The sequence below is a fragment of the Myxine glutinosa genome, chromosome 9, assembly GCF_964187855.1.
Source record: "Myxine glutinosa chromosome 9, kmMyxGlut1.1, whole genome shotgun sequence".
NCBI lineage: Eukaryota > Metazoa > Chordata > Myxini > Myxiniformes > Myxinidae > Myxine > Myxine glutinosa.
In genome coordinates, this window is record NC_136269.1 from 86,654,943 (window position 1) to 86,681,765 (window position 26,823).

Below are 26,823 nucleotides of genomic sequence, written 5' to 3' on the forward strand. Positions count from 1 at the left end.
AAAAAAATAACAAAATAATAAAAAGTCAGAAATATGGCAATACCACGTACAGAATTTGTTTTAAGTGTGTTAGACTATATGTCGGCTGGAAGTCCTACACCGGAATTGCTCTCGGCACCCTTTAAAAAATATTGGATATGCCCACACTCCTTTCTAAAAGTTATTAAAATTCAGAGAACGACAGCATTGGTTTGTCTTACTTATAATGTTAGCTCTTATATGCAGTGTTGGCTTGTAATATGCATTGCCATACCACTTTTCATATCACCACACAGCTCTTTTTCACAGCAATAGCTGAGTTTTTGACAAAACAAATATCACCTGTATGTAATAATAAGACTAAATATGTGGAGTAAAATTTTTTTTAGCAGGTTTAGAATATATCACCCCATATCGCGAATGTACATGTATATCTAATCCAACACACTTAGACACAAAATGGCGTCCAAATTTGAGTTGACACAACTCTCTATATACAGGGACTCTAGGAGTTACTAATAATGGTATCTGTAATCTGGTTCTCCAACCTAATGAGCGGACAACATGACGTCATCGCCATGCACGTCCGCCTTGCCTGCAAAGTTCCAGAGGAACCATCTAGCAGTGTGTCATTACGGATTATAAATACAGATACTGTCACAAGTGCATGGAACTTTGCAGGCAAGGCGGACGTGCATGGCGATGACGTCATGTTGTCCGCTCATTAGGTTGGAGAACCAGATTACAGATACCATTATTAGTAACTCCCAACCGCAACCAGGTCGACTCCATATGATGAGTGGATACCAGAGATAACGTCACCGCGTGGCAGGCGGTGCGTATCGCTCCCAGCAAGGTGCAGCAGCAGCTGTATGGGACACCTTGCTGGCGGTTCTCCACTGATGATATGAAGGTCGCATAGTGACTGATATATATATATATATATATAAATATATATATATATAAATATAAATAAATATATAAATAAATAAATAAATAAATAAATATAAATATATAAATATATAAATATATAAATATATATATATATATATATATATATATATATATATATATATATATATATATATATATATATATATATATATATATATAAATAAATATATAAATATATATATATATATATATATATATATATGTGTGTGTGTGTGTGTGTGTGTGTGTGTGTGTATACATACATATACACAACGAGTTCTTCCAAGCATAATGAGACGAGAGGTTAAAGATAGAAAACGGATTGGAAGGCCAAAGAAACTCAGCAAAACAGATTAGCAATACTGAAGATAAGTTCTTCATGGAATTTGAAAAAAAAAAAGATCAAGTGGTGAACTTACAAAAGAACTGGCACAGACATCATGGATTAATGTGGATTCATCTACTGTCAGAAAATCTTATCAAGTGGTCTCCATGGGTGAGTTGCTGTCAAAAAGTCCTTTCTATGTAAAGGTAACAAAGCCAAGAGACCAAAATATTCCCAAGAACATTAGCGTTGGGATGCTAATCAGTGGGAAAAGGTACTCTGGAGTGATGAGTAAAACTTTTACATTTTTGGAACAATGAAAAGGCAGTATGTCAGAAAGGGGGTTGGTGAGAAGAACAAGGATATGTGTCTCCAGCCTACAATGAACAATGGTGGAGGCACTCTGTTCAGGTTTGGGGATGTATTTGTGCTGCCGGCATTGGTGATTTGGTGAGAATTGAAGGAACAATTAATGAATGCTGACAAGTACAAGCAGATCCTTTTCAGCATGACAACACATGACAAAATATAGTTGCAAAGAAATTCAGAGTCAGGAACTCTACAACTATTAGAATGGTTCCCTCAAAGTCCTGACTAACATTACAGAAGCTGTCTGAGATTATTTACACGAGAATGGCACTCTTTGACGTTGTGCCCTCAACCGATATGCCTCCGCCAATGCCAACTCACAGAATCTTGTTTCTCACAGTCTGAGAGTCCTTTAAGTGCTTTTTTGCAAACTCCAAGCGGGCTTTCATGTGTCTTTCACTGAGGAGAGGCTTCCGTCTGGCCACTCTGCCATAAAGCCCAGATCGGTGGAGTGTTGCAGTGATGGTTGTCCTTCTGGAAGTTTCTCCCATCTCCACACAGGATCTCTGGAGCTCAGCCAGAGTAACCATCGGGTTCTTGGTAACCTCTCTTACCAAGGCCCTTCTCCCCCGATTGCTCAGTTTGGCAGAGTGGACAGCTCTAGGAAGAGTCCTGGTTGTTCCAAACTTCTTCCATTTAAGAATTATGGAGGCCACTGTGCTCTTGGGAACCTTCAATGCAGCAGAGATTTTTTTGTAGGCTTCCCCAGATCTATGCCTCGACACAATCCTGTCTCTGAGCTCTGCAGGCAGTTCCTTCGACCTCATGGCTTGGTTTTTGCTCTGATATGCATTGTCAGCTGTGAGACCTTATATAGACAGGTGTAACCCTGGTGTTGGGCTAGCGGCTAGGGTGCCAGCTTAGGATCCTAGGATCCTGGGTTCGAATCCCGGTCGATCGCTGAATTAACGCCAGGGGGGTTGACTCAGCCTGTCATCCTTCCAAGGTCGGCAAATTGAGTACCAGTTCACTGGTAATTCCCTGTTTGTCGTAAAAAGGCGACAAAAAGGGTTGGCGGCAGGAAGGGAATCCGGCCGTAAAACATTGCTTCAAAAAGGGGACCCGAAAAAAACAACAACCACGGTCCCCGAAAAAGGCCAACCCCCGCTTGCAGGGAAAAATGGCCTCTAAAGGTGTTTTTTTTTTTTTTGTGTGTGCCTTTTCAAATCATGTCCCATCAATTAAATTTACCACAGGTGGACTCCAATCAAGGTGTAGAAACATCTCAAAGATGATCAAGATAAATGGGAGGCACCTGAGCTAAATTTCAAGTGTCATAGCAAAGGGTCTGAATACTTATGTCAATGTGATATTTCAGTTTTTTCTTTTTAAAAAATTTGCAAGACTTTCTAAAATCCTGTTTTCTCTTTGTCATTATGGGGTATTGAGTGTAGAGTGATGAGGGAAAAAATGAATTCAAACGATTTCAGCATAAGGCTGCAACATAACAAAATGTGAATAAAGTGAAGTGGTCTGAATACTTTCTGAATGCACTGTATGTGCTGGATGTATGGGGTAAAGGCTGCTAACAAGCTGTCTCTGTGAGAGCTTCGTGAACCAGTGCAGGATATGGATGTTTGAAATAAATAAATAACAGTAAACGAATCCAGTCCACTGCAGGAGCTAGTTGAGAATGAAACAAAATCTTTACCAGTAATGTATCATTGCAAAATCTGTCTGAAAAATTATTTGTTTTACCAAGAGGCTACAGTACTTAGTATTAAGGCCTATCAAGACCAAAGTTTGTTGCTGTTAATGTTTCCTTGGAGAGTTTTGAAGACATGAATGTGTAAGAAATGTAAAGGCGTGCACAAGAACGACACACTAGCTCTGAGATGTAATCATATTGCTTATAAATCAAGTGGAAACCATAAGGACTCACCACCAGTATAAATATTCGCAACTCTGGCCAGTAGTTCTCAGGTGTGACTTGGACTGCAATACTGTCTGCTCCATCAGCCTGCGCACCACGCGTCCAGCGCACAACACCCCCATACATGCTGCGACACGCGCTCCCGGAGCCACGTTTTGCAATACCCGACAGCTCCCCACGCACGCCGAATAGCTGGGCCAGTGTAAACGCTTGTTCGGAGACAAGGCGCATGGAGATTTTGGCAAGGTGATCAAGCAAGGAATGAGAAGCAAAGAAAACAGCAATTCAACCTTACATGAAATATCGCAGATTAACCAACCAGAACATGAACTCAAGTGCTAGAACCAGAAAGGATTGATAAGATGGATGATGCATGCAGAGTCAATTGCCAAACTGGAGGCCAAGCTAAACAAGTACCGAGGCAGGCATAGCCAGAGGCAGATGAAGCTAAGCCAGCCCCTGTAGGAAAGTTATTCTTAGATGAGATATGGACATGCCAGGATGGAGGGGCAAGCCGATGGTCAGAATTCACACCCTCTGCTTTATCCTCCTCCTCCTCTCTCTGAACCTCTTCCAATGGCCGCTTGGCAGCTCTGCGTCGCACTGTGGGAGCGCAGGCAGGAAGTAGCATGGCGGTTTGGTTTGATGTCTAAACATTAGAGCAGGACAAAGGTCAAGTCATGTGGTACAACTCTTGTTCTGTATCTCGATCAGGGTGGTGTTACCCACTCTTCACATGGTTTTGGTGTACCTAAACATAAGAAAATTTAAAAAATAGTTTTGCTCTTGTATTTCAGATGGGTCCGTCTTGTATTTCCAACTCACGTCAAACCTATCCTCCCACCCACTCACCTTCGTGCAGTAAAGCTTGCAGCCGTGACCCCTGCACACTCTCCTCCTGACCATTGAGCCATAATCTATCTTCACTGAAGGCAGGGCTTGCCATCACAGTGGTGGTAGATTTCAGCTGTGAGGAACCACACCATTACTTTCACTCTTTGGAAGCAATCAATTCAAGCAGCACCCTCCAAATATGTTCGGAGAGCAAAGACTTACTGCTCTTTTACATTCCAATTCGAGAACAACGCTAATTCACCTCCTTCCTCAGTGCATGAAAATACTCTTACACATTGAGAATGTGAATGAGAATTCAACACTGGTGTTGGCTTAGCGGTTAGGGTGCCGGCTTGGGATCCTAGGATCCTGGGTTCGAATCCCGGTCGATCGCTGAATTAACGCCAGGGGGGTTGACTCAGCCTGTCATCCTTCCGAGGTCGGCAATTTGAGTACCAGCTTGCTGGGATGAATGATCACGGTGTGTACCCCGATTTAGAATAGGTACACCATATCCCTGCGCATCGTAAGAGCGCGACCAAGGGTTGGCATCAGGAAGGGCATCCGGCCATAAAAACATTGCCTCAAACAGGGAACCATGATTGTCATGGGGCCCGCAAGGCTAACCCCTGCTCTAGCGGGGAAAATGGTCTTAAAACGATCATTCATTCATTCATTCATATTGAGAAGCATCACAAAGCGGCGACACACAGCGAAACAGGCAATACTGGGCTGAAAACCTGAAAAAGTCTCACCTGATCTTGATGAAGGGAGATGCTCAGCGAAGAGTTTAAAGGAAGAATAAGTTCTTCATCTCGCTTCCCCCCTGCAAGTAAGAATGGCATGATGAGATTTAAAAACATAAAAGAAAGAAGCATAACTAAAAAGGAAATGAGAACGACACTTCGAAATCACAACGTCGACCGATATGCCTCCGCCCACATTATTACATCATTATAATACTTGTACCAAGTTTGCTTTAAATCCATTCAGCTGTTCTCAAGTTATCACATTTTTACCTGACATGACCTCTGACCTTTTGACCCCAAAATTTAATCAGTTCATGTTTACATCATTATACATACCTGTACCAAGTTTTAATTTAAATCCCTTCAGCTGTTCACAAGTTACCACATTTTTACCTAACATGACCTCTGACCTTTGACCGCGGGACCCTAAAATCTAATCAGTTAATCTTTACATCATTATACATATCTGTACCAAGTTTGAATTAGATCCCTTTCGCCAGTGCCGTGTATATTGAGAGTCTGGCCAACTGAAATACTGGTGCCATGTTGCATACCTAACTTCGCGCGCTGGCACTGCGAGATGTATGTCAGCTGTGGCAATCCTGTAGTTCTGTGACGAGGGAATCGATGTTATTAATTTGGTCGCAGATTTAATGAGGAACAACTAATTCAAGTTAAAGTGACGTGTTGTTTGTTATTGGAATAATAAAATCTGCAAGCGGCGTCATTGTTTACCTGTCGCGTTGTTTACCACACGAATTGTTTACCTGTCGCGGCACACGATTTATTGTCAGCTGCGTACAGCATACTGATAAATTTTATTTCTCTTGGCATGAAATTGTAATTTGATAAAATGGAGCTTGTATACTAGTTTTCATCTATTATCTGGAAACGTTCCTTGACTTAGACTTAGAAACTTGACTTAGAGCAGTCTCCCTTGACATATCACGTGCCTTCGATACAGTCTGGCACCCCGCTCTGCTCACGAAACTCTCCTCTTTTGGTATCCATGAAAATCTCCACGCATGGCTGGCGGACTTCCTCTCTAGTCGTAGTCAACGTGTGGCCCTGAATGGGTTTCTCTCATCTCCTCTTCCTGTTCAGGCTGGAGTTCCCCAAGGCAGTGTTCTGGGCCCTGTGCTTTTTCTGGTCTTCATCAATGATCTCTCTGACTCTCTTGAAAATCCTCTCTATCTCTTTGCTGACGACTCTACTCTCTGTCGCTCCATTCTTCATCCCTCAGATCAGCAGTCTGCAGCCTCCTCACTCTCTGCAGACCTTGACAAAATCACAGACTGGGCAAACAAGTGGAACATGTCTTTCAATCCTGACAAATCTCACACTCTTACGATGTCTCCCCGAAAAGACCGACTGGACAACCCTCCCATCCACTTTCTGAATAATCCTCTCCAAGAAGTTCTGTCACTCAAGCTTTTGGGTCTCACTATCTGCCATGATCTTTCCTGGAAAAACCACATTTCAAATCTGGCCTCCAAAGCCAGTCGCCGACTGGGCATCCTCCGTCGTGCGAAGTCCTTCCTTGGCACACCTGAGCTCCTCACCACATACAAGGCTTTCATCCGCAGCTCAATGGAATACTGCTCTCCCCTCTGGGCTGGTGCTCCTGCCTCACACCTAGCTCGCCTTCGCGCTGTTGAAACCAAAGCATTCAGAATCATTGGAATCTCCCGCGATGAAGCTAACTCCAAGGGCCTCTCACTCACTCACCGCAGGCAGGTTGGTGGTCTTTCCGTCTTCTACCGACTCCTCTCTGGCCTTGCCCCCCCAGCTCTCTCTGGGCTCTGTCCCGCAAATATTCCTACAGGTCGCACAAGATCTGCCTGCAACCCTCTTTTGGTTAAACTGCCAAAATCAAGACTCTCTGCTCACCTTCACTCCTTCATTCCTCTTTTCTCCCGCCTCTGGAACAAACTCCCTCACTCTCTTCAATCCCACTCCACCCTCCAAGTCTTTAAAACAGCTGTTCACCACCATCTCTTATCTTCCCCCATCCAAAACCTTGATCTTTTCTACCCCCGCTAATTTCACCCCAATTCCCCTTTTTGAAATACCAACTTCTGTCCTGGAAGTCCTTGGTGTCCTTGTGCTTTATACTTCTCCCTCCCCCCCCCCCCCCTTCCCATGCCTCCTCCCCCCGGGCCCTCTCCCTTCCACACATCTCCCTGCTCTCAGATGTTGTGTTTGTGTGCTTCCCCTTTTCTCCCCATCTTGTCTTCCGCTCCCTCTTTTTGTGTATTTTGTTTGTCTGGTCGATTTGTTTGTGAAGTAAATGTTAGCTCTTTCACGAGCCTCGATTCAGTATACAAAAAAAAAAAAAAAAAAAAAAAAAAACGTAACATACAATATTCCCATAATGCTACGAAAGTACAATGTCTATTATTTTATTCATTAGCTTGGGTTCACAAATGTTGTTATACTTTCGTTTTCAAAGTTGTTATACTTTCGTTTTACGTTTTCAAAGAACACTTTACTCAGGAAACTGACACAAACAGTGACAAATATTGCGTCATAAACAAGTATTTCTTGATATATAAGCATATACAAACAGTGCATGTTACAGGGTATATATATAATAAGGGATTATGTATAATATATATATATATATATATATATGGTTGACTAAATAAATGTTAAGCTCACCAGAGACCTAATGCACACGTGTCATGTCACTTTTGATTTGAAACCAATATATATTAAGCGATTTCACTTACCGAACATAAATATGAGTAAGGTGATGGATTCCATCCAACTCGGCGTATTTTAACCGCCCAAATAGCACTTCATTCCTTGTCTCGAGGAAATCTGTGCATTATACGACCTTGTCCTGGTCTAACAGAACATCCCCAAACGGCACAACACACCATATTGTTTGATTTTATTGAAATATTACTCAAATGAAATATGCAACGATACGAAGCAATGGCACCGAATGGGTGCAGCGGGAAAGCTACTCGGCTGAGGTGGTATGCAAAATGGCGCCTGTAAACCACGTGACGTGGGCTCGACCAATCACGGCGGTAGTTGAGCAGATCAAAGGCTGGCCAGACTCTGTTAATATAGGCACTGCCTTTAGCCATTCTCAAGTTATAGACATATTGCAGACTTTGACCTCTTGACCCCAAACTTTAATCAGTTAACCTTTACATCATTATAATACCTGTACCAAGTTTGAATTACATCACTTCAGTCGTTCTCAAATTATAGACCTATTACAGACTTTGACCTTTGACCCCAAAGTCGAAGGAGTTAATCTTTACATCATTATACACACCTGTACCAAGTTTGAATTGGATCACTTCAGCCGTTCTCAAGTTATAGACCCATTACGGACTTTGACCTTTGACATTTGCCTCCAAAATCTAATCAGTTCATCTTTACATCATTCGACATAAATTGTACCAAATTTGGTCAGAATCCCATCACTGGTTCATTAAGTTATCGCGGTAACAGGATTTTTACCTAACATGACCTCTGACCTTTGACCTCATGACCCCAAAATATATTCAGTTCATCTTTACCTCATTATACATATCTGTACCAAGTTTGACTAAGATCCTTTCAGCCGTTCTCAAGTTATCGCGGTAACGAAAACTTATCACAGACGGACGGACGGACAACCTGAAAACATAATGACTTCGTCAACGGAGGTATAAACATAGAGGCAATACCCCTGGCGCTAACCTGGTAGAATAAACAGTATACTGCACCAACCAAGGGTATTTTAAACCAATTTCAATGGTTGCTAGAAGACAGGGCAGCAGGTAGAATCATACTAACAATCATAAGACTTGAAACAGACAAAGAAAAAAAAAATACTTATTTTGGGGGGCAACCTATCCTCCCCCAACCCCATATACCTCCAAAGACCCCAATTTTTCTAATGCCGTGAACAAACATTGGTACATCATGGGTGATTAAGGATGTGGTGAAGTTTCATCGAAATCGTGTGTGCAGTTTCTGAGAAGAAAGCATATATCTATTCTGGGGGTAATCCCCCATAGACCCCCAAAGGGGCAGATTTTTTTTAACGTCGTGAATAAACTTTGGTACATCACGGGTGGTGAAGGTTATGGTCAAGTTTCATTGAAATTGTGTGTGTAGTTTCCGAGAAGAAAGCAAATACCTATTTTGAGGGGCTCAAACCTGGACCCACTTCTACCCCCCTAAACTCCCCATGACTTTGATTTTCTTAGTGCCGTGAACAAACTTAGGTACATCACGGGTGATGAAGGTTGTGGTCAAGTTTCATCACAATAGTGTGTGTAGTTTCAGAGGAAAAAGCAAATTCCTATTTTGGGGGGTCAAACCTGGAATATATGCTTATTGTATCCACCACAGACTAACAGACCAGAGCCTAATCTACTGTAATGTATATACTCCAAAGAGGATAATAATATGATCCTTACCACCACTTCCGTAGGGAGTGCGTGTACTTGTATACTTAAATGCAATTCCTAGTCCTCTATTATCTGTTGTTTACACTGTGTATATCCAGCTATTTGAAACAACCCTGAACTCTAACCTTTAAGATAAAGCCTGGTACTCTCATTCTTTTAACCCACATATTGGTAACAGCATTGCTAACTTGGTAACGTGTTCACCAATGAGCTGTCAACTCAAACGATTCCTATGGAGATGGACTTGGCTAAAATAAAATTGGCTGTTCTGGTGCAATGCCAGCAGAGAGCGCTGCATACTTTTTTGTTTTTATGTTGAAGGCTTCAGTCACGGACTATATAGTCCTCATCGAGGCCAGGCCTTAAATGAAATAACTGCACTGATAAATGTGAGGAAAGAGAAATAAAAGAGAGAGAATGTAAAGGTGAGGAGTGAAAATGAGTAAGAAAAGTGTATGATGTTTGTTTGCAAAAGAGATTGAAGCTAGTCCGGTAGTTGTAGTTTGAGTGAGACAGAAAGTAAGACCAGCATTTCTGACACGGAGAGTGCAAGATGGTTCCGGGCAACACTTTAACGCTCCTAAGTCCGAACGATAGTACAAAACTGAGCGGTTACTCTCGACAACCTACTACCCCCCAAAAAAAACGTCCACCCGGATGGGTGTGTTTTAGGAGACACCATGTCCTTACTGGTTGGCTCCCTAAGGTAGCTCATCCGCCCTTTAACAGGTTTTGTTTTTAGTCCCGCAGGGTGTCACAGTCACCCTCCCCACAGGCGAGCCAGTGAGGGTAGTCAGTTTAGTTTCCGACTACCCGACCATGTGGCAGGCTTACATGTTACCAGTCAAGAAAGAGACTGACCTGTCTGTAAAAACTGGAGCATGCTCTCCTCCAGATGTGGATGCAAATCCGACTCTCCCGTCTGCATTTATGTTGCAGGCATTGAAGATCCAAAGGTATATTTTGACAAGACCAAGTCCCCTGCTTGGAGTTAGTTATATTATTTACACCACTGTTATCATGAGGAATTACGCTGCATTATTTTCCAGTGTAGAAGGCAGGAAAGTTTATTAATTTTGAAACAATTTACGAATTGTTCTAATGTCGGTCCTGTCTTTTGTATGTTTTTCCCACAAACCCACAGCATAGACAGCAAAAATTTGAAATGAACCAGGAGCTGTGTATCAAGTACAAGATGTGGACACTTTCGAAATGGCACTGCACGGGCAGAATACTTTAAAGAGATTCGAACCAGCGGATGCAATTCTGGTGGCGGGAGAATGTGCGAGGGTGTAAAGGACTATGTGGACCTTTCCATTAGCTGCCACAGGGCAGACCTAAGCCGTTCCTGTTCCCGCCATATTTGTGATAATAAGCAGATGGGAGCTTAAAAAGGATTCATAGTGGCAGAATTTAGAGACAAAGGACCATGGGTGAGTGCTGTGGTGGTGCAGGATGCTAGGGAAGAGACAGGGACGTGCTCCAGAAGCCGAGAGATGGCGTTTTGGAACCGTAGAGTATTCTCGACTCTTATATATCCCCCGGACTCGCAAGCTGGTGGGCGAAGCAGGGACTCTGGTTCGTCTGTTCGCCCCAGTGACTGAACACTTTGTTGGTAAAACAATTTTTTTTATAGAAATTGCCCCCAAACAAGGAATAAAGCCACTCTAGGTAAGGTGCTAAGGGAAGGTTAGAAAAAGATAGGGATAAATCAAAACAAAATAAAAATAAATAAATAAAGATAAAAATAAGAAATCATCCAAGGCACAGAGTAGCAGAGGTCGGGTAAAATGCAATTAAACCTCAAAGATGTAGGAAGTAGGAATTGACATTCCTATTGAAGCCTTGTAGATCGTAGGATAATGGGAAGCATGTTACAGGTAGTGAATTCCAGAGCGAGACAGCACGAGGGTTAAAACTATCTGCATAGCCTTCCATTCTGCATCTTGGATCAGCTATAGTGTATGGGTGAGCGGAGATGGCAAACCGAGTCTTGCGTCCAAACACTCGTATGGGAGGAACCAAGTTAGAAAGTCCAACAGAACGTTTGACATTAAAATATCTGTAGAACAAACCAAGAGTGGCAATCGACCTACGGTGAGAGAGTGGTTGAAGAGTTGAACCCATCTCCACACCAACCAGGTTAACTATGCGTTTCTGGAGCCTATTAAGTAAAGATAAGTGGCAAGCTGGTGCTCCAGCCCAAATGTGACAACAGTACTCCATGAGGGGACGTATAGTTGCCTTATACAGGTACAAAATCGCATCAGGAGGTAAATACCTCAGCGCTCGATACAGACAACCAACTCGCCTGGAAGCACTCTTAGCAATACCAGAAATGTACTTATCCCAACGGAAGTTAGAAGACATGTCCAGACCAAGAAGCCGAAGCTCCGATGATTCTGTTAAGGTTGAAGATCCAATGTGCCCAGAAGGGAAAGACCTGTTTCTAGAACGAGATATGGACAACAGTTTAGTTTTCTTTGCATTGAAGGTTACCAGCCAATCATGTCCCCACTTGAACACATTCTCCAAATCATTGTCCAGAGAAACTCCAACCTCATTACGAGTGGCACTGAGTGAATCAGCAGATGTGCAGTAGAGTGAGGAATCATCAGCAAACATGGCTAACTGAGACAGAACATTATCAGGAAGATCATTGATATAAACAAGGAACAATGTGGGACCAAGGACAGAACGCTGTGGAACACCAGAATTGATGGAGCAAGTAGGAGAAGATTGACCCTCATCCCCCAAGTACCACAATCATCTTGCGATTTGTAAAGAAAGCTGAGATGATTGAATGCATCACTCCAGATACACTATATGACTGAAGCTTGTGGAGCAGACCCCTGTGCCAAACTTTATCAAAGGCTTTTGAGATGTCCAAAACAACTAATCGAGCTTCACCAATGCCCTGTTGAAATGATCCGTAATTAAGGATAGCAGATCACCAGTAGAGCGAGAATAGCAAGGCCATACTGGCAGTCAGTGAGAAGTTAATAGTCCTCCATATGGCAGAGAAGTTGTTCATTGATGAAGCATTCAAATACCTTACTTATTACAGGAAGCAGGTTAATGGGGCGAGAGTTACTTGGTTCAGAATGCTCACCGACACCCTTCAAAACAGGGACAACAGAAAACACTTTCCATGATGAAGGAAACACTGAAGCAGACAAGCACATGTTGAATAGCTAGGAAATAATCGGTGACAGTTCAGGACAACACATCTTCAATACAATCACAGGGATTTCCATCAGGACCAGTCGCTTTTGAGGCATCTCGGGTACGAATAATTCTGGCAACCTTCTTCGGAGTGATAAATGGAACAAGAATATCAGAGTCTGTACGAGATGGAAAATCGGGAAGAGGGTATCCCTGATCATTGAGGGTAGAATTAGAAACAAAGCGGTTTGAAAAGAGCCTTATCCAGAGGTGAAGTAACAACCTCTGGTCCATTAAAGAGAGGAGGTATAGAAGATTTATTGCGGTTGAGAACACTCAACACATTGATTGCGGAATCGGCTACAGAAGCAGCATATTGTTGCTTGGCATCCTCAAGAACTCTTTTACAGTGGTTACTCGCTTTGCGGAACAGAAATTTGGACTCCAGAGACACTTGCACATGGTACTGCTTGACATAGTGGTTGCGATGAGCAATTGCTGATGCAGAAGCCGGAGTGAACCATGGATGGGAATGAACCTTCACTTGATAGGTACGTGAGGAAAAATATTATCTTATCTGCTGCTGCTCCGTGCCATGAAACTCAATATTCCCACTTTCTAGTGGAGTCAGCTGGAGAAAGTTTTTGTCCCAGGTCTTTCTCGAACTGGCTAGCCAGGCCTGACATTCAACTGAAGGTGATTTGGGAAGGAATTTGTAATTTGTTCAGAGCGCTGGTAATAACTCACGTGCTCTTCACAAAAGGCCCCATGGGATCTTTCACGTCCCCTAGCTAATGCCAGCAGACTGGGGCACCCGGCTTTATGTCTATCCAAGGAACAGCACACACATTGACGCAACGCCCTGCCTGCCAAACACCAATCCTATGGTTTTATAGTCGGGTGGGGAATGAAATCTAGATGAGACAACCTAAAGGTAGGTAAATGCACTATCTCTCTGCAGCATCCTGTTGGGCTGTCGAATCCATACAAAATAGAAGACATATTTCGAGTTTATATTTTGCATAACAGGTCCTTCTTGTGGTTTCAATTTGGCAGCTTCCATCCCGCACAAATTTTTGGGTCATTCACCTGCATAAGGTTAGTCATTTGGCTCCATTGTATTTAATGTACTGTGTGTGTGTATGTATATATATTGTTACGGTTCTCCGCCGCCCTTCTTCCCCTTACCAAGGGGGGATTAATCCCCTTGTTCTTTCTGGGCTTGGCGGAACCGAGAGACTTGAAACGCCTCTTCCGGGCAAAACGCAAGGTAGGATTTCGGGACCAAGTCTCGCTCGTACCTAAATCCCTGCGCCGCCACGGAAGCAAGGAAGCAAGCCTCGCACGAGCCACGTGTGATCTGGGTACGCCGAGCGGATTGATTACCACGTGGTCCGTGCCGTTTTAGGTAGTGGAACCCGATTCGAGCGGTTCTATTCGTACCACGCTTAGCCAATGAGGAAATCACGAGAACGATCGAATGGAAAAGGAAGAACACAGGTTTAATTATGATTCCCACACGTATATACAATGATCGGTGGACGCAGAGACACAGAGCAGCACTTAGTCAGTCTTATCTTACTTCCCAGACTCAGGCCCGTCACACTCACACGGGGAATTGCAGGCAGGTTGATGTTCCGCCCAGACATGTCGATGTGGTCGTCCAGGAACGGCCCCAGCACGTCCCGCGAAGATGGCAAGCAGGCGGTGGAAGGGTCCTCGTAGCGTGTCTCCCAAACAAAAGGCAGCCGATGAGGTAGGACGGAAAATACGCGTCTCTCAGCGTGGCTGGCGGTTACACAGCCGTTATCACTCGCGTAACTGAATGCACTGTACGCAGCTCAGCTTAAAGCTCAACCGAGCGTCGCTTTATATATGAGCGCGTATTCTGGTTCATGCGCGTTTTTCTTCACTCGCGTATCTCTCAAAGTCCTCTTAGGCTCACCGCGCTGCTGGAACTCAACTCTCAAGTCCTTTGACGCTCTCCACTCGCAAGTCCTCCTTCAGTCCTTTGCTCATCAGCGAGTTCTCTTTCATCAGTCCTTTTACTGCTGCGAGTCCTCTCGGGGGCTTTGCACAACTCTTATATGGATACGCCCCGAACCTCCTCGAATCCTCTCGAACCTTCCAACCACGCCCTGTGACGCAGTGCTGCCGCCACAACCTCTGAGCCCTGATTGGCGGCTCGTGCTTACCGTCAGCTCCTCTTCCGCCCCTCATTCGGCTCCGCCCCGACCCTCTTAGGCCTGCCTCGTGTTCATTCGTCCAAAATGAACCAAAGTCAGCGCAAAGGGGCATGCGGCTAGGGAGGCTGGAGAGTCAGTAGAAGTCGGACCTATTCTCCTTACTCTACTCAACGCAGAACTAACATAGGAAAAGGACTAAACTCACAAATACTAAGAGATAACTACACTATCGCGAGGCTACATGTTGCTTGTGTGACTAACTATGAGGGGGGAAATTTTAACCTTTATTATACTGACTGTACAAAACTCAAAACCGCAACAATATATATATGAATGAATGAATGATCGTTTTAAGGCCATTTTCCGCACTAGAGTGGGGGTTAGCCTTGCGGGCCCCATGACAATCATCATGGTTTCCTTTTTGAGGCAATGTTTTTATGGCCGGATGCCCTTCCTGACGTCAACCCTTTAGTCGCCTCTTACGACGTGTGCAGGGTATATATATATATATATATATATATATATATATATATATATATATATATATATTATATATATTGTTACGGTTGCGGTTTAGATGTTATGATGGGCCGAGCGGATGGTCCAACCGCGACCGTTACAGGATCCCCAATTGGCCCGACTCCCCCAACGTTGACCAGATCGCACCACAGATATTCAATCGGGAAACCTCTAAAGCGACCGAAAGAGAAGGAAAAGAGAAGAAGACAGAGTACGGAGGAAGAACAGATTTATTATACACACACAAGCAAAAAGAAGGAGCGACCAAAATTATTTACAAGCAATGGATGGAAGAAGCAGTCACACAGTGAATCGTTAACTTATACTATTCAATTTACTTAACCCCAGGACAACATTCAAGACAGATGACGTTCACACTTACACGGGGGAAATTGCAGGCAGGATTGGCGGAAGTGGGTTGCTGGAGAGGGAGGCAGGGTCAGGTCCCTGCAACCGGCAGGGCTGGAGGTAGCAGCTCTCAATTCTTCGCGTTTTTGGTGGGAAAACCCTCGGTCGCGTCGACGCTGCTGATGCTGTAGACGTCACGCGCTGGCTCGGTCACACCTGCTCCTCTCCTTCTGGTGGAGCCGTCTCCCTCCTCTCAGCGCGTCTCTTCAAAGCTTGTTTCCTCTCCAAGTATCTCTCCTTTTTGGTTTGGAGCGTCTCTCATCTCACAGCTCACAGCTCACAGCTCACAGCTCACAGCTCATCTCTCATGTCATCTCCTCATGTCATCTGCCGAAGCAGTCCCTTCCAGTCGCTTTTATTACTCCGGGCGGAATCAAGCCGCCGGCTGCGAGGGCACGCCTACCGGGTCGCTAACCGCGGTGCTGGTTGGCTGTTAGGGCTGTCCGATTCCTCCTTTGATCATGACGACGTGCCACGCCTGTGAGTTGGCGGCTCCTACCCCCCTCTTCTCCGAGATGAGCACATGGGCAATGGCGGCTTGCGGGATTGAACACCACTCGCACCGCTTTTGAAAGGAACTTTGGAGAGCGGAGATGATTGGGGAAATTGAAAGGGGCCTACGCTTATTTCGTTTGATACAATGCAGAGTCAATCTAGTGGGAAACACATATTTAGCCTATATAGAATAAGGAAATAAACTATTTAAAAAGATATATCGTGGCCTGTGTGTAAGTTTCATGGAATGAACTAGGAGGACGGCTGCGACCATTATTTACATTACGAGGGTGTTACACACAACAAAACCATACTTTTCACATTCGTTACACTTTCTCCAAAATTGTTACACTTCTCCAAAACTGTTACACTTCTCAAATTCGTTACAATATATATATATATATATATTACTGTGTTCAAAAAGTATCCGACCTTTATTTTTCGTGCGTAAAAAAAAAGAAGCTAGGGAGGCGTTGATTGGTGCACGTATGTAGGCGATCCTAATGCGCAAGCGTGGATTTTTTCCCACCTGCAGAAGCTGTCATTCGACGGCAGACCGCCGATGAGTGAGGACATGTAAGCGAGCGCCGTTGGATTTTCGTTTTTGACAAAATGACGGAAAAACCTGAACAACGCTACTGCATCAAATTTTGTGTAAAGCTTGGCGATTCCCAAGTGCAAACGATCCGCAAGATTCAACACCGTTCATTCCATTATGAAGGAGGATTTGGGCTTCAGGAGAATCTCAGCGAAGTTCATACCAAAGCTGCTAACGATTGAGCAGAAGCAACTCCGTTTGGAGATCGCACAGGACATGCTGGAGACTGTGAACAGTGATCCCAGCTTCCTCAACACAGTGATCACTGGTGATGAGTCCTGGGTTTATGGGTACGACCCAGAAACCAAGTTGCAGTCATCACAATGGAAGCATCCAACATCCCCGAGGCCAAAAAACACAAAATTTGATGCAGTAGCGTTGTTCAAGTTTTTCCGTCATTTTGTCAAAAACGAAAATCCGACGGCGCTCGCTTACATGTCCTCACTCATCGGCGGTCTGCCGTCGAATGACAGCTTCTGCAGGTGGGAAAAAATTCACGCGTGCGCATTAGGATCGCCTACATACATGCACCAATCAACGCCTCCCTAGCTTCTTTTTTTTTACGCACGAAAAATAAAGGTCGGATACTTTTTGAACACACTACGTATATATATATATATATATATATATATATATATATATATATATATATATATATATATATATATATATATATATATATATATATATATATATATATATACATATATATATATATATATATATATATATACATACATACATATATATATATATATATATATATATATATATATATATATATATATATATTGTTGCGGAGATGAGGATTGTATATTTTTTGATTGTGTATTATTATTATTATCGTTTATTCTGCGCCCCCCTACCTCCGGAGCTGTGTAAAGGTGAAAGGGCATCCCATAATTAGTCCACAAGCATACACATCAGCCAAATAATAGAATACCCCTGTTGATAGTTATCTCTTATTCTGTGTTTTAGGGTAAGGCTGTGTCTCCCATTAATTGAAGTACTCCATTGCACCAGTGAAAGAGATAGATTCCCTTCATTCCCACTCCCAACACTTCCATTCCCCCCTTTCCGTCAATTGCAATTCGCATTGCCAACTGCATGTTGGGCGGTTTTCCCTTCATCCGCCATTGACCACGAGGCAGGGTTGGGGAAGCAAGGCGGGTCCCCACCTCGTCAGAGAGGGGAGGAGTGATCCAGCCCCACTCGACCAACCATGAACAAGGGGTTTGGCTTGAGAGGGCGGGGAGAGAACGTTTGGGGGAGGTTCGAAAAGGTTAAGGGGCGGGGCCTATATAACCCACGGCGGGGGTGTTCCCAGGGGAGATGCACTTTGAGTTGGTTGAGAGTCGGTCGTCAAGTGGAGAGTGGTGAAGAGTCAGTCAGTGGAGTCGGTTGCCAGTAGAGGGTCCGTAAAGAGTTGGTCACAAAGAGTTGGTCGTCAAGAAAGAGTCCTGAAGCTTGTGAGGGAAGGAGAGAGAACCCGTCACACCAGAGCTCCACCAAGCGTTCACCTCCACCAAGGCTCCACCAAGCTCCGCGTTGGCTCCACCAAGCGTTCACCTCCACCAAAGCTCCGCCAAGCTCCGCGTTGGCTCCACCAAGCGTTCACCTCCAGCCATCCACCTCCTGCCATTCCTGCAATTCCCCGCGTGAGTCAGTGTCTTTTGTTTGTTCTGTCCTGGGTTAATTAAGACTGTAGGTAAGCTAGTATTTTCCCTGTGTCACCTGCGTCTTATGTGCTTGTAAATAAAAGTGACTGCTCCTTTTTGCTTGTGTGTGTACAATAAATCCAATTACTCTTCTGTCCGTCTTCTCGTTTTATTCCTTTTCCTCTTTGCATTCATCGTTTTTGTCTTTTCCCCTCATTGAGCAGCTGCGGTGCGATCCGGCCAAAGTTCTGGGCGAATCGGGTGAGTCAGGGATCCTGTAACGGTCGCGGCAATACCACCGCTCGGTAAATAACATCTTAATCCGCGATCAGTAACAATTGGTGTCTGGGAGTGAGATTCGGGGCCCGAACCCAATTTTTTTAAAAAAAACATCTAGAAAAAATTTGGTCAAAAATTTGGAGCGGCCGAAATTTGTTTTGTTTTACAAAACCTGAACTTTGAAATCGCGCCATGGCTGGTCAAGGCGACGGGATGCCGGTGGGAGAGATAGACGGGGTAGAATCGACCCAGGACCTCGGGGAAATGTATATGGAGGAGGCGGTTGAGGGAGTATCAGGTGCACAAAATGGCGTGCTCGCGTACGTGGTTGAAGGGTCCCAAAATAGCGGCGCAGTGGAGGGCGAGCCCGCGGTGGCGGCTGGGGACGCTGGGCAAACCGGGTTTGACCTCAGATTATTCTTGACCCAACTGAATGCAACAATGGATAGGATGGGGGGCCAAATGGGGGTAATGGGAAACCAAATGGGGGTAATGGGGAACCGGATGGATGCTCAGGGTGAGCAATTGTGGGTAATGAGGGACGAAGTGAGGGGTACCGGTGAGGCGTTAGACAACGGGATAAAAGAGGTGAAACATGGGTTAATGGGGCGAGAAAATAGGATGGAGGACAAATTGCGGGAGATAGGGGAGCAATCCGCCAGAGAAATTAAACAAATGGGAGAGCAGATAGAGGAGGTAAAAATCGGGTTAGAAAGTAAACTGGATGCTCAGAGGGATGAATTGGGACAGATGAGGGTGGCATCTACAAAAGAGATGGGGGAGATGAAGGAGGAGATACGACGAGGTGTGGGTGAGGAGGTTTCAGGGCTACGCGAGGAGGTAAAGCGAGGTGAGAAGCGTATGGAGAAAGAAGTGAGAAATAATACGGCAAAGTTACAAGGGGGAATAGAAGATCTGACGGAGGAGGTGGAACAGCTGACGGAGGGACAAAAAGAACTAGTGGAGCAGGTTCAAAAGAACACTGCGGTACTAGGAGGGTTAAAGGCGACACAAAAAGAAATTAAAAACGAATTAATAGCGACGCAGAGGCAATGTCAGATGGTACGGGAGGAACTGACAATGAGGGTGGACGAGGTGACAGAGATAATGGAGACAAAGGACCGGCAGGTGAGGATGCACATAGAGACGGTCACGGTAGCCTTAGAGGACGAACTTGAGGAGACGCACCGAGAAATAAAAGAGGTTAAGCAAAAATTAGAGGAAGTGGAAGAAGAGGTGAGTGAAATTAAGAAGGGACGGACAGAAACTAAAAGAGAAATCCAGGAGGAGGTGATGGAATATGTGCAAGGTCGGTGCTCAACTCATGATGTGATGCTCACTAACCGAATAAAGAGTTTGCAGGTGGCAAAGGAGGTGCGGAGACGAGGTACGGAGGTGAGTGGCAATGTACATGATGTAAGGAAAGCTTCAGTCGGCTTGGGGATTGGTTTGGATCCGGGTGTTCGTGAAAGGCCGTTGGTGAAGTGTGCGACAGGTCTGGTGTGCGAAGAAAGAGGTGTGCGAGAATGTCCGACCATGGGGTGTGTGAGGAAAAAGTGCACGCCGAGGAGTGAGTGTGCCGTCAGGAGTGAGTCGGTCGTAGCGCGTGTGCGAGGGGGTACATGGAAGCGCGGTGTGGTGAGTGTTACGGAGGAAGTAACGAGAGAGTGTACACCTGTGGTGAGTGTTACAGAGGATGTAACGAAAGAGTGTGCGCGAGAGGATGCGCGAGAAAGGTGTGTAACGGACAGGTGCATGAGGAAAGAGTGTGCTGTCGAGAGTAAGGGTGAGTGCGCTGTCAAGAGTGGAGGTGAGAGTAGTGAGAGTGACAAGGAGCGTGAGTTGGTTGTGACAGGTGAGCGAGGATGTACACCTGGAATGGAAGGATGCACACCTGGAATGGTAGAGCGTGAGTGGGAATGCACGCTGGAATTGGTAGTGAGGCACGTGGTTGGGTGTGCGAGTGAGAGCACACCTGTGATTGTCACAGAGGAGGTGACCGAGAAAGGGGCGCGAAGAGGTGTGTTGGTGAGGTGTGCGAGCGACGAATGTGTGCCAAGGTGTTCGGTGGTCAGGTGTGTGACCAAGTCGGTGAGCGGAATGAGTGTACCGAGGTGTGTAAGAAGAGGTACGACGAGGAGCATGGAAACGACTGCATGTATGAGCAAGAAAGGGGTAGCGTATGCTTGTAAGCATCCAGGTGAGGCGTCGACGGTAACCGGGTTAGAGGTTAGAACGACTTATAGCCGAATCGGGCCCTCGGTGCGCGTCGGGCAGCTTCGCTTGCCGCGAGGACCAGCGGGGATCCGAACCACGGCGGTTTCGAAAGAACCGCCGTACGCGATCCACGCTGTGCCTCGCTTGGAACGGCCGCGTCCGGGCTCCACTAGGCGGAGCGGGCAGGCCGATAGGAAGGGTCGTCATGGCGACCACTTTCTATTGAGACGTGCCGGCAGGTCGAGATCGGGCAATTGGATGGCTACGCGCCGAGGTGGTGCGTGGGATCTCGGCACGGGTAAGCCCCCGTCCCTGCACCGAATGCGGGACGTATCCAGCCGCTGGCACAAAAGAACCCGCGTTCATTGCTCGGCTGTACGAAGCCGGGCTGTAGACGTGAATTGGCGCACCGAGAGGATGTAATAAGTAGACGGGTGATGAGGATAGTGATTTGATACGAAATTTATAATAGTGGGTAGAATTGGCAGTAAATGGAAAATTTTTGAATTGGTTGGAATTTGGTGTGCCAAATTGATAGTGAGAGACCCCCGCTGTGGTGGGATGGCAACGCTGTCATCCCTCACAGAAGAGTGGGGCAAATGCGCTATAGCTTATGGGGGGTATGGCAGTGAAAACTAGCCCGGGTGAGTTAGGATATTGATCGGGATCTCGCGAAGATGACATTAGGTAACGTTAAGATTAGATAGTGACTGATACCTGTAGTGGGGACGCAGGTAGTTTAGTGTGGTTGATAATGACGTGGGAGCGCAATAGTTTAAAGGGACGACTGGGAAGCGCAAGTTTCAGAGGGGAGTAGTTAGACGAGATGATGCCGTGTGTGTGAGGATCTAACAGGTGTGATTGCACAGGTGTGCAACTGAACAGGTGTGTGGAGCAGTGTATGAGTGAGTGATGGTGATGTGTGTTGTGTTGACCAACTGGTCCAGGAAGAGGAGGAGGGTGCAGGTGGCACCAGGTATGATTGCACAGGTGTGCAACGACAGGTGAATGGAGGACAGGTGTATGGAGTAAATGGTATGGAGTATTGGAATGGATGGTCGTGGAGTGAGTATGGTGGAAATTGTGGAGTGGAGTGGATGGTGCGAAGGTGTGAATGGGGAAGAGTGGACCCCCATCACGGATACCCGGGGCGGGTAGTGTAAGTGTTAGGTAGAGGGTACAGGTAAATTGTGGTTGGATATTGGCATCTGTGGTGCGGGTGAAAGAATGGTCTTTGGATGGGTGCATTAGTGTTGTGGAAATGGCTGGGCGTGTAGCCTGTTAGTGTGTGTAGTTGGTTTGGGCACTCCACCACTGTGAGGATGTCGGCCAGGTGAGGCCGCAGGTGGGCTCTGGGAGCCGGTAGTAGTTGTTGTGGATGGGGCCCGAGGATCCGGAGGACGGACCCGGGTAGCCCAGTGCCAGAGGGCACCAAGGGGTGACAGAGCCAGGAGAGGGCCTTCCCCAGTTAGTTAGGTTAGGGTGAGGAGCTAGGTAAGCTCGGGTGGCAACTGCAGTGGTGGAGGTGTGCAGGTGGGTAGACCTGCTGGGAGAGCTACACGTCGCAGCCCAGAAATTGTGCGAGGGCACCGGGAGATGAATCGGGGGAGTGAGACCCCAAATTGAGAAGCACCACAGTTTGGTCAATGGGAATTGGTTTTTAGAACCCATAGTGTAAGCTGGCCAATGGATTGGCAGGGAGAGACCCCGGGTAGTGTAAAGTGTGTTAATGTCATTTAGAAAGTAGTTAGGATGAAGGATCTCCTCGCACCATCTGCATCCACTCACCTGAGGTGACAGGTACTCCACACCATGCCATGTTTAATTATTTTTACTGTGCAAATGTTTGGATTGTGAGACGCATCATGACGTGGGTGTGAAATTGTGCGTAATTCCATCTCTCCCTCCTTATGAGGATTGATGACGAATTGGGTGATGGCAAATTTTGAAGTAGAGGGATTGTGGCGACGAATTTGGTATAGAGGAAATATGGGGAAGACGTGACAGTAGTGACGAATTTGTAAATGTGTAGATTTTTGTACATATGGGGTAAGGGCAAGGGTAGGGTAGGTGACAGGGGGGTGACGTACGGTAGGGACGAGCTTTCTCACTTCGCCCTCCGTACGCATTTCGCCTTGCATTGCCTTATTAATGTGTACCCTTGTGACCTTACCCCTCGCTCAATTGTCTTTCCCCTTTTGTCTCCCACATGACCTGTGCGCCACTGGGTGCCGAGGGGAGCGTGCGTGGGTCGGCCATTGTGCGCCCGAAATTCCCAGAACCAGCTGTCTGCATCGATGCACCACATTATGGACCACATGCCTGTGGCCGAGCACCACTTATGGACCCCATGGGTTGGGGCATGGCCCCTCTGCTGGAACCGGCCATGAGGGCCCGAAATCTTGCTGGCGGACCTTGGCCACAGGGCACCGATGCCCCACAGGTGAACCACACGTAGTCGGCCCCTGTGGGCCATAAATAAAATAAAAACGGACACGTTAGGTGCATTCTTTTATTGCAAATAGGCCGCCAGCAAGGGAAGATGACAACACCAGGAAAATAATAATAACCAGCAGAGGGAGCCGAAGAGCAAGAGATCACCTGCAGGGTTAGGGGTTGTTTGGTTATTTTTTTATTGTTGAACACTTGAACAGTGATGACTGCACCGATTGGTGCTTGGTGCTTGTATTGGTGCGTTTTTGGGTGCGTTCATGGTGCGTCGATGCAGAGCAGCCTGTCTCCCCCCCAGAAAGAACAATCACAGGTCCTGGGTTAGTTTTGTAAATAAAAATAGCGTCATTGTAAATAATGCTTCCCACCGTCAGTGTGTAGTTTGAAGACCATTCCGCAATTCGGTTAACTGTGGGCGTAAGTCTGTTAGGCAGGGTGCAATGGAGCAGCGGGACACATTTATTTATGTTTTAAAACTGTCGCACTCAGGGTCAGGTTAAAAGTAGAGGGAACTACACCTACGTGTCACACTAAAAGTAAAAGTTGTAGGCCCGGGACGTGCCTAAGAGGAGTGCAGTGTTGCGGAGATGAGGATTGTATATTTTTTGATTGTGTATTATTATTATTATTGTTTATTCTGCGCCCCCCTACCTCCGGAGCTGTGTAAAGGTGAAAGGGCATCCCATAATTAGTCCACAAGCATACACATCAGCCAAATAATAGAATACCCCTGTTGATAGTTATCTCTTATTCTGTGTTTTAGGGTAAGGCTGTGTCTCCCATTAATTGAAGTACTCCATTGCACCAGTGAAAGAGATAGATTCCCTTCATTCCCACTCCCAACACTTCCATTCCCCCCTTTCCGTCAATTGCAATTCCCATTGCCAACTGCATGTTGGGCGGTTTTCCCTTCATCCGCCATTGACCACGAGGCAGGGTTGGGGAAGCAAGGTGGGTCCCCACCTAGTCAGAGAGGGGAGGAGTGATCCAGCCCCACTCGACCAACCATGAACAAGGGGTTTGGCTTGAGAGGGCGGGGAGAGAACGTTTGGGGGAGGTTCGAAAAGGTTAAGGGGCGGGGCCTATATAACCCACGGCGGGGGTGTTCCCAGGGGAGATGCACTTTGAGTTGGTTGAGAGTCGGTCGTCAAGTGGAGAGTGGTGAAGAGTCAGTCAGTGGAGTCGGTTGTCAGTAGAGGGTCCGTAAAGAGTTGGTCACAAAGAGTTGGTCGTCAAGAAAGAGTCCTGAAGCTTGTGAGGGAAGGAGAGAGAACCCGTCACACCAGAGCTCCACCAAGCGTTCACCTCCACCAAGGCTCCACCAAGCTCCGCGTTGGCTCCACCAAAGCTCCGCCAAGCTCCGCGTTGGCTCCACCAAGCGTTCACCTCCAGCCATCCACCTCCTGCCATTCCTGCAATTCCCCGCGTGAGTCAGTGTCTTTTGTTTGTTCTGTCCTGGGTTAATTAAGACTGTAGGTAAGCTAGTATTTTCCCTGTGTCACCTGCGTCTTATGTGCTTGTAAATAAAAGTGACTGCTCCTTTTTGCTTGTGTGTGTACAATAAATCCAATTACTCTTCTGTCCGTCTTCTCGTTTTATTCCTTTTCCTCTTTGCATTCGTCGTTTTTGTCTTTTCCCCTCATTGAGCAGCTGCGGTGCGATCCGGCCAAAGTTCTGGGTGAATCGGGTGAGTCAGGGATCCTGTAACGGTCGCGGCAATACCACCGCTCGGTAAATAACATCTTAATCCGCGATCAGTAACAATATATATATATATATATATATATATATATATATATATATATATATATATATATATATATATATATATATATATATATATATATATATATATATATATATATATATAAGCAAGTGTTTGTATGTATGCATGTCCATGCTATTCCCATTGGTTGGACATCTGGCCTGACACCACCCACAATTTTTGTCAGACTACATCCCAGTGCAATTGGAAGTGTCGATGTATTCTACATGCACATAAGCAGTAGGCACGCATTTTGCTTCACATGTACATAACCCTGGTTTTTTTTGTTTTTTTTGAGAGCGATCGTGGCGGTCTGTTGTCTATACACCAGCCAAATAAAGGGATTATGTGTTACGGAATCCCCCCCTTACCTCTGGTCTCGGTAGACCTCCGAACCCCGAGAGGGTCCCCAGCAGAAAGATGTGTTATCCTTGGTTGAAATCCAGCAAATAATGAAACCCTCAATGGAACCAGCAAATGAAACAGTCAAATCAATAATGCAACCACACCAGGTTATAAACAAACAATAATATATTATAAATCACACACAAAGAGCCATACCACACTGGGGGCAATCACCCCTACTTTCAAATCTTACGATATCCTTATCAAGCCCCTTAACCCCAAACTCACGGCACCTCCCCAATGTCTCTGCACCCCTCCAAGGCGAAGTCCCAATGTCTCTGTGCGCTCCCGCGATCGGGGTCGTCAAGGTCGTCAAACCTGTTCACTGCAGGTTGCTCGTGTGGCGAAGATGGCGGACGGCTTTCACACCAACCCGGGCTTTGAGGCCCGGATCCTCCGGAACCTCAATGAGAATACCCGACGACACAGGCTCCACGCACTCCAGTGATATTTCTTATCGCCCGAACTTCCCTTCAAGGACGCAAAGTTCACTCGCACTGTACCTCGAATGCTCGGTCCGGAGCTTCAACGACAACGTCTGTTTCACGATCTCCTACTGCCCCTCTCTTCTTCGCTCCACCTCTTCCGGTCACGATCTGGATTTCCGGCCACATTTTACCAGGAGCGCTTTTAAATCTTTTAACTATAATAACCCTTTCCCTTCAACCACAATCACCAGAATACTTCGAACCAACAACAATAATCATAACAACAATCATTAGGGCCGAATCCGTAACATATGTCAGAAGAACATGTTGCACGCTTGGACCAAGATCCCCGCAGGGCAGGTACACTGCTAGTAACTGCAATTGAAATTGGGCTCGGGTATTTTGCCACAGGGTGGCAGCGATGCTGGTCCTTCGAGCCTGGTCCATGACAACACTGCTTGCACTCGGACCAGGGTGCATGGGTTGTGGATATGGCTCAGTGTTACGGATTCGTCACTTCCATTGTGGTGGTTTGCATCCACTGTAAATACTTCTGATTCCATATGCTATTATTGCTTTCAAAAGGTTTATTGTCCATGAGGTGTTTTCAAAAGGTAAAAAAGTTAATGTTAAAAGAAACAGGAAACCGGATGATGAGGAGAAAAATGGCGGAGCGAATGAGTCGGACAAGAAAGCCGAGTCGCGCCGAGTTCTGTAGTGAACGTTGGCGAGTAAGAGTCACTAGCGAACTTTCGGGTTTCCGGGAAAG

The 26,823-nt window shown here is 45.8% G+C and overlaps 1 protein-coding gene across 4 annotated transcripts in view; it reads right to left on the reverse strand.

The window, feature by feature from the left end:
- The window catches only part of MVD (mevalonate diphosphate decarboxylase), a 304,225-nt gene that overhangs the window by 10,388 nt on the left and 267,014 nt on the right, over positions 1–26,823 (reverse strand). For 2 of the 4 annotated variants that reach the window (XM_068128870.2, XM_078784504.1), the window contains exons 2-5: positions 5,069–5,139; positions 4,332–4,446; positions 3,897–4,082; positions 3,489–3,688 (exon numbers count right to left, since the gene is read on the reverse strand). In XM_068128870.2, coding sequence (XP_067984971.2) covers positions 3,489–3,688; positions 3,897–4,082; positions 4,332–4,446; positions 5,069–5,139 — 572 coding nt within the window. The remainder of the gene's footprint in view (positions 1–3,488; positions 3,689–3,896; positions 4,083–4,331; positions 4,447–5,068; positions 5,140–26,823) is intronic. The other 2 variants (XM_078784502.1, XM_078784503.1) reach the window with 1 other exon arrangement.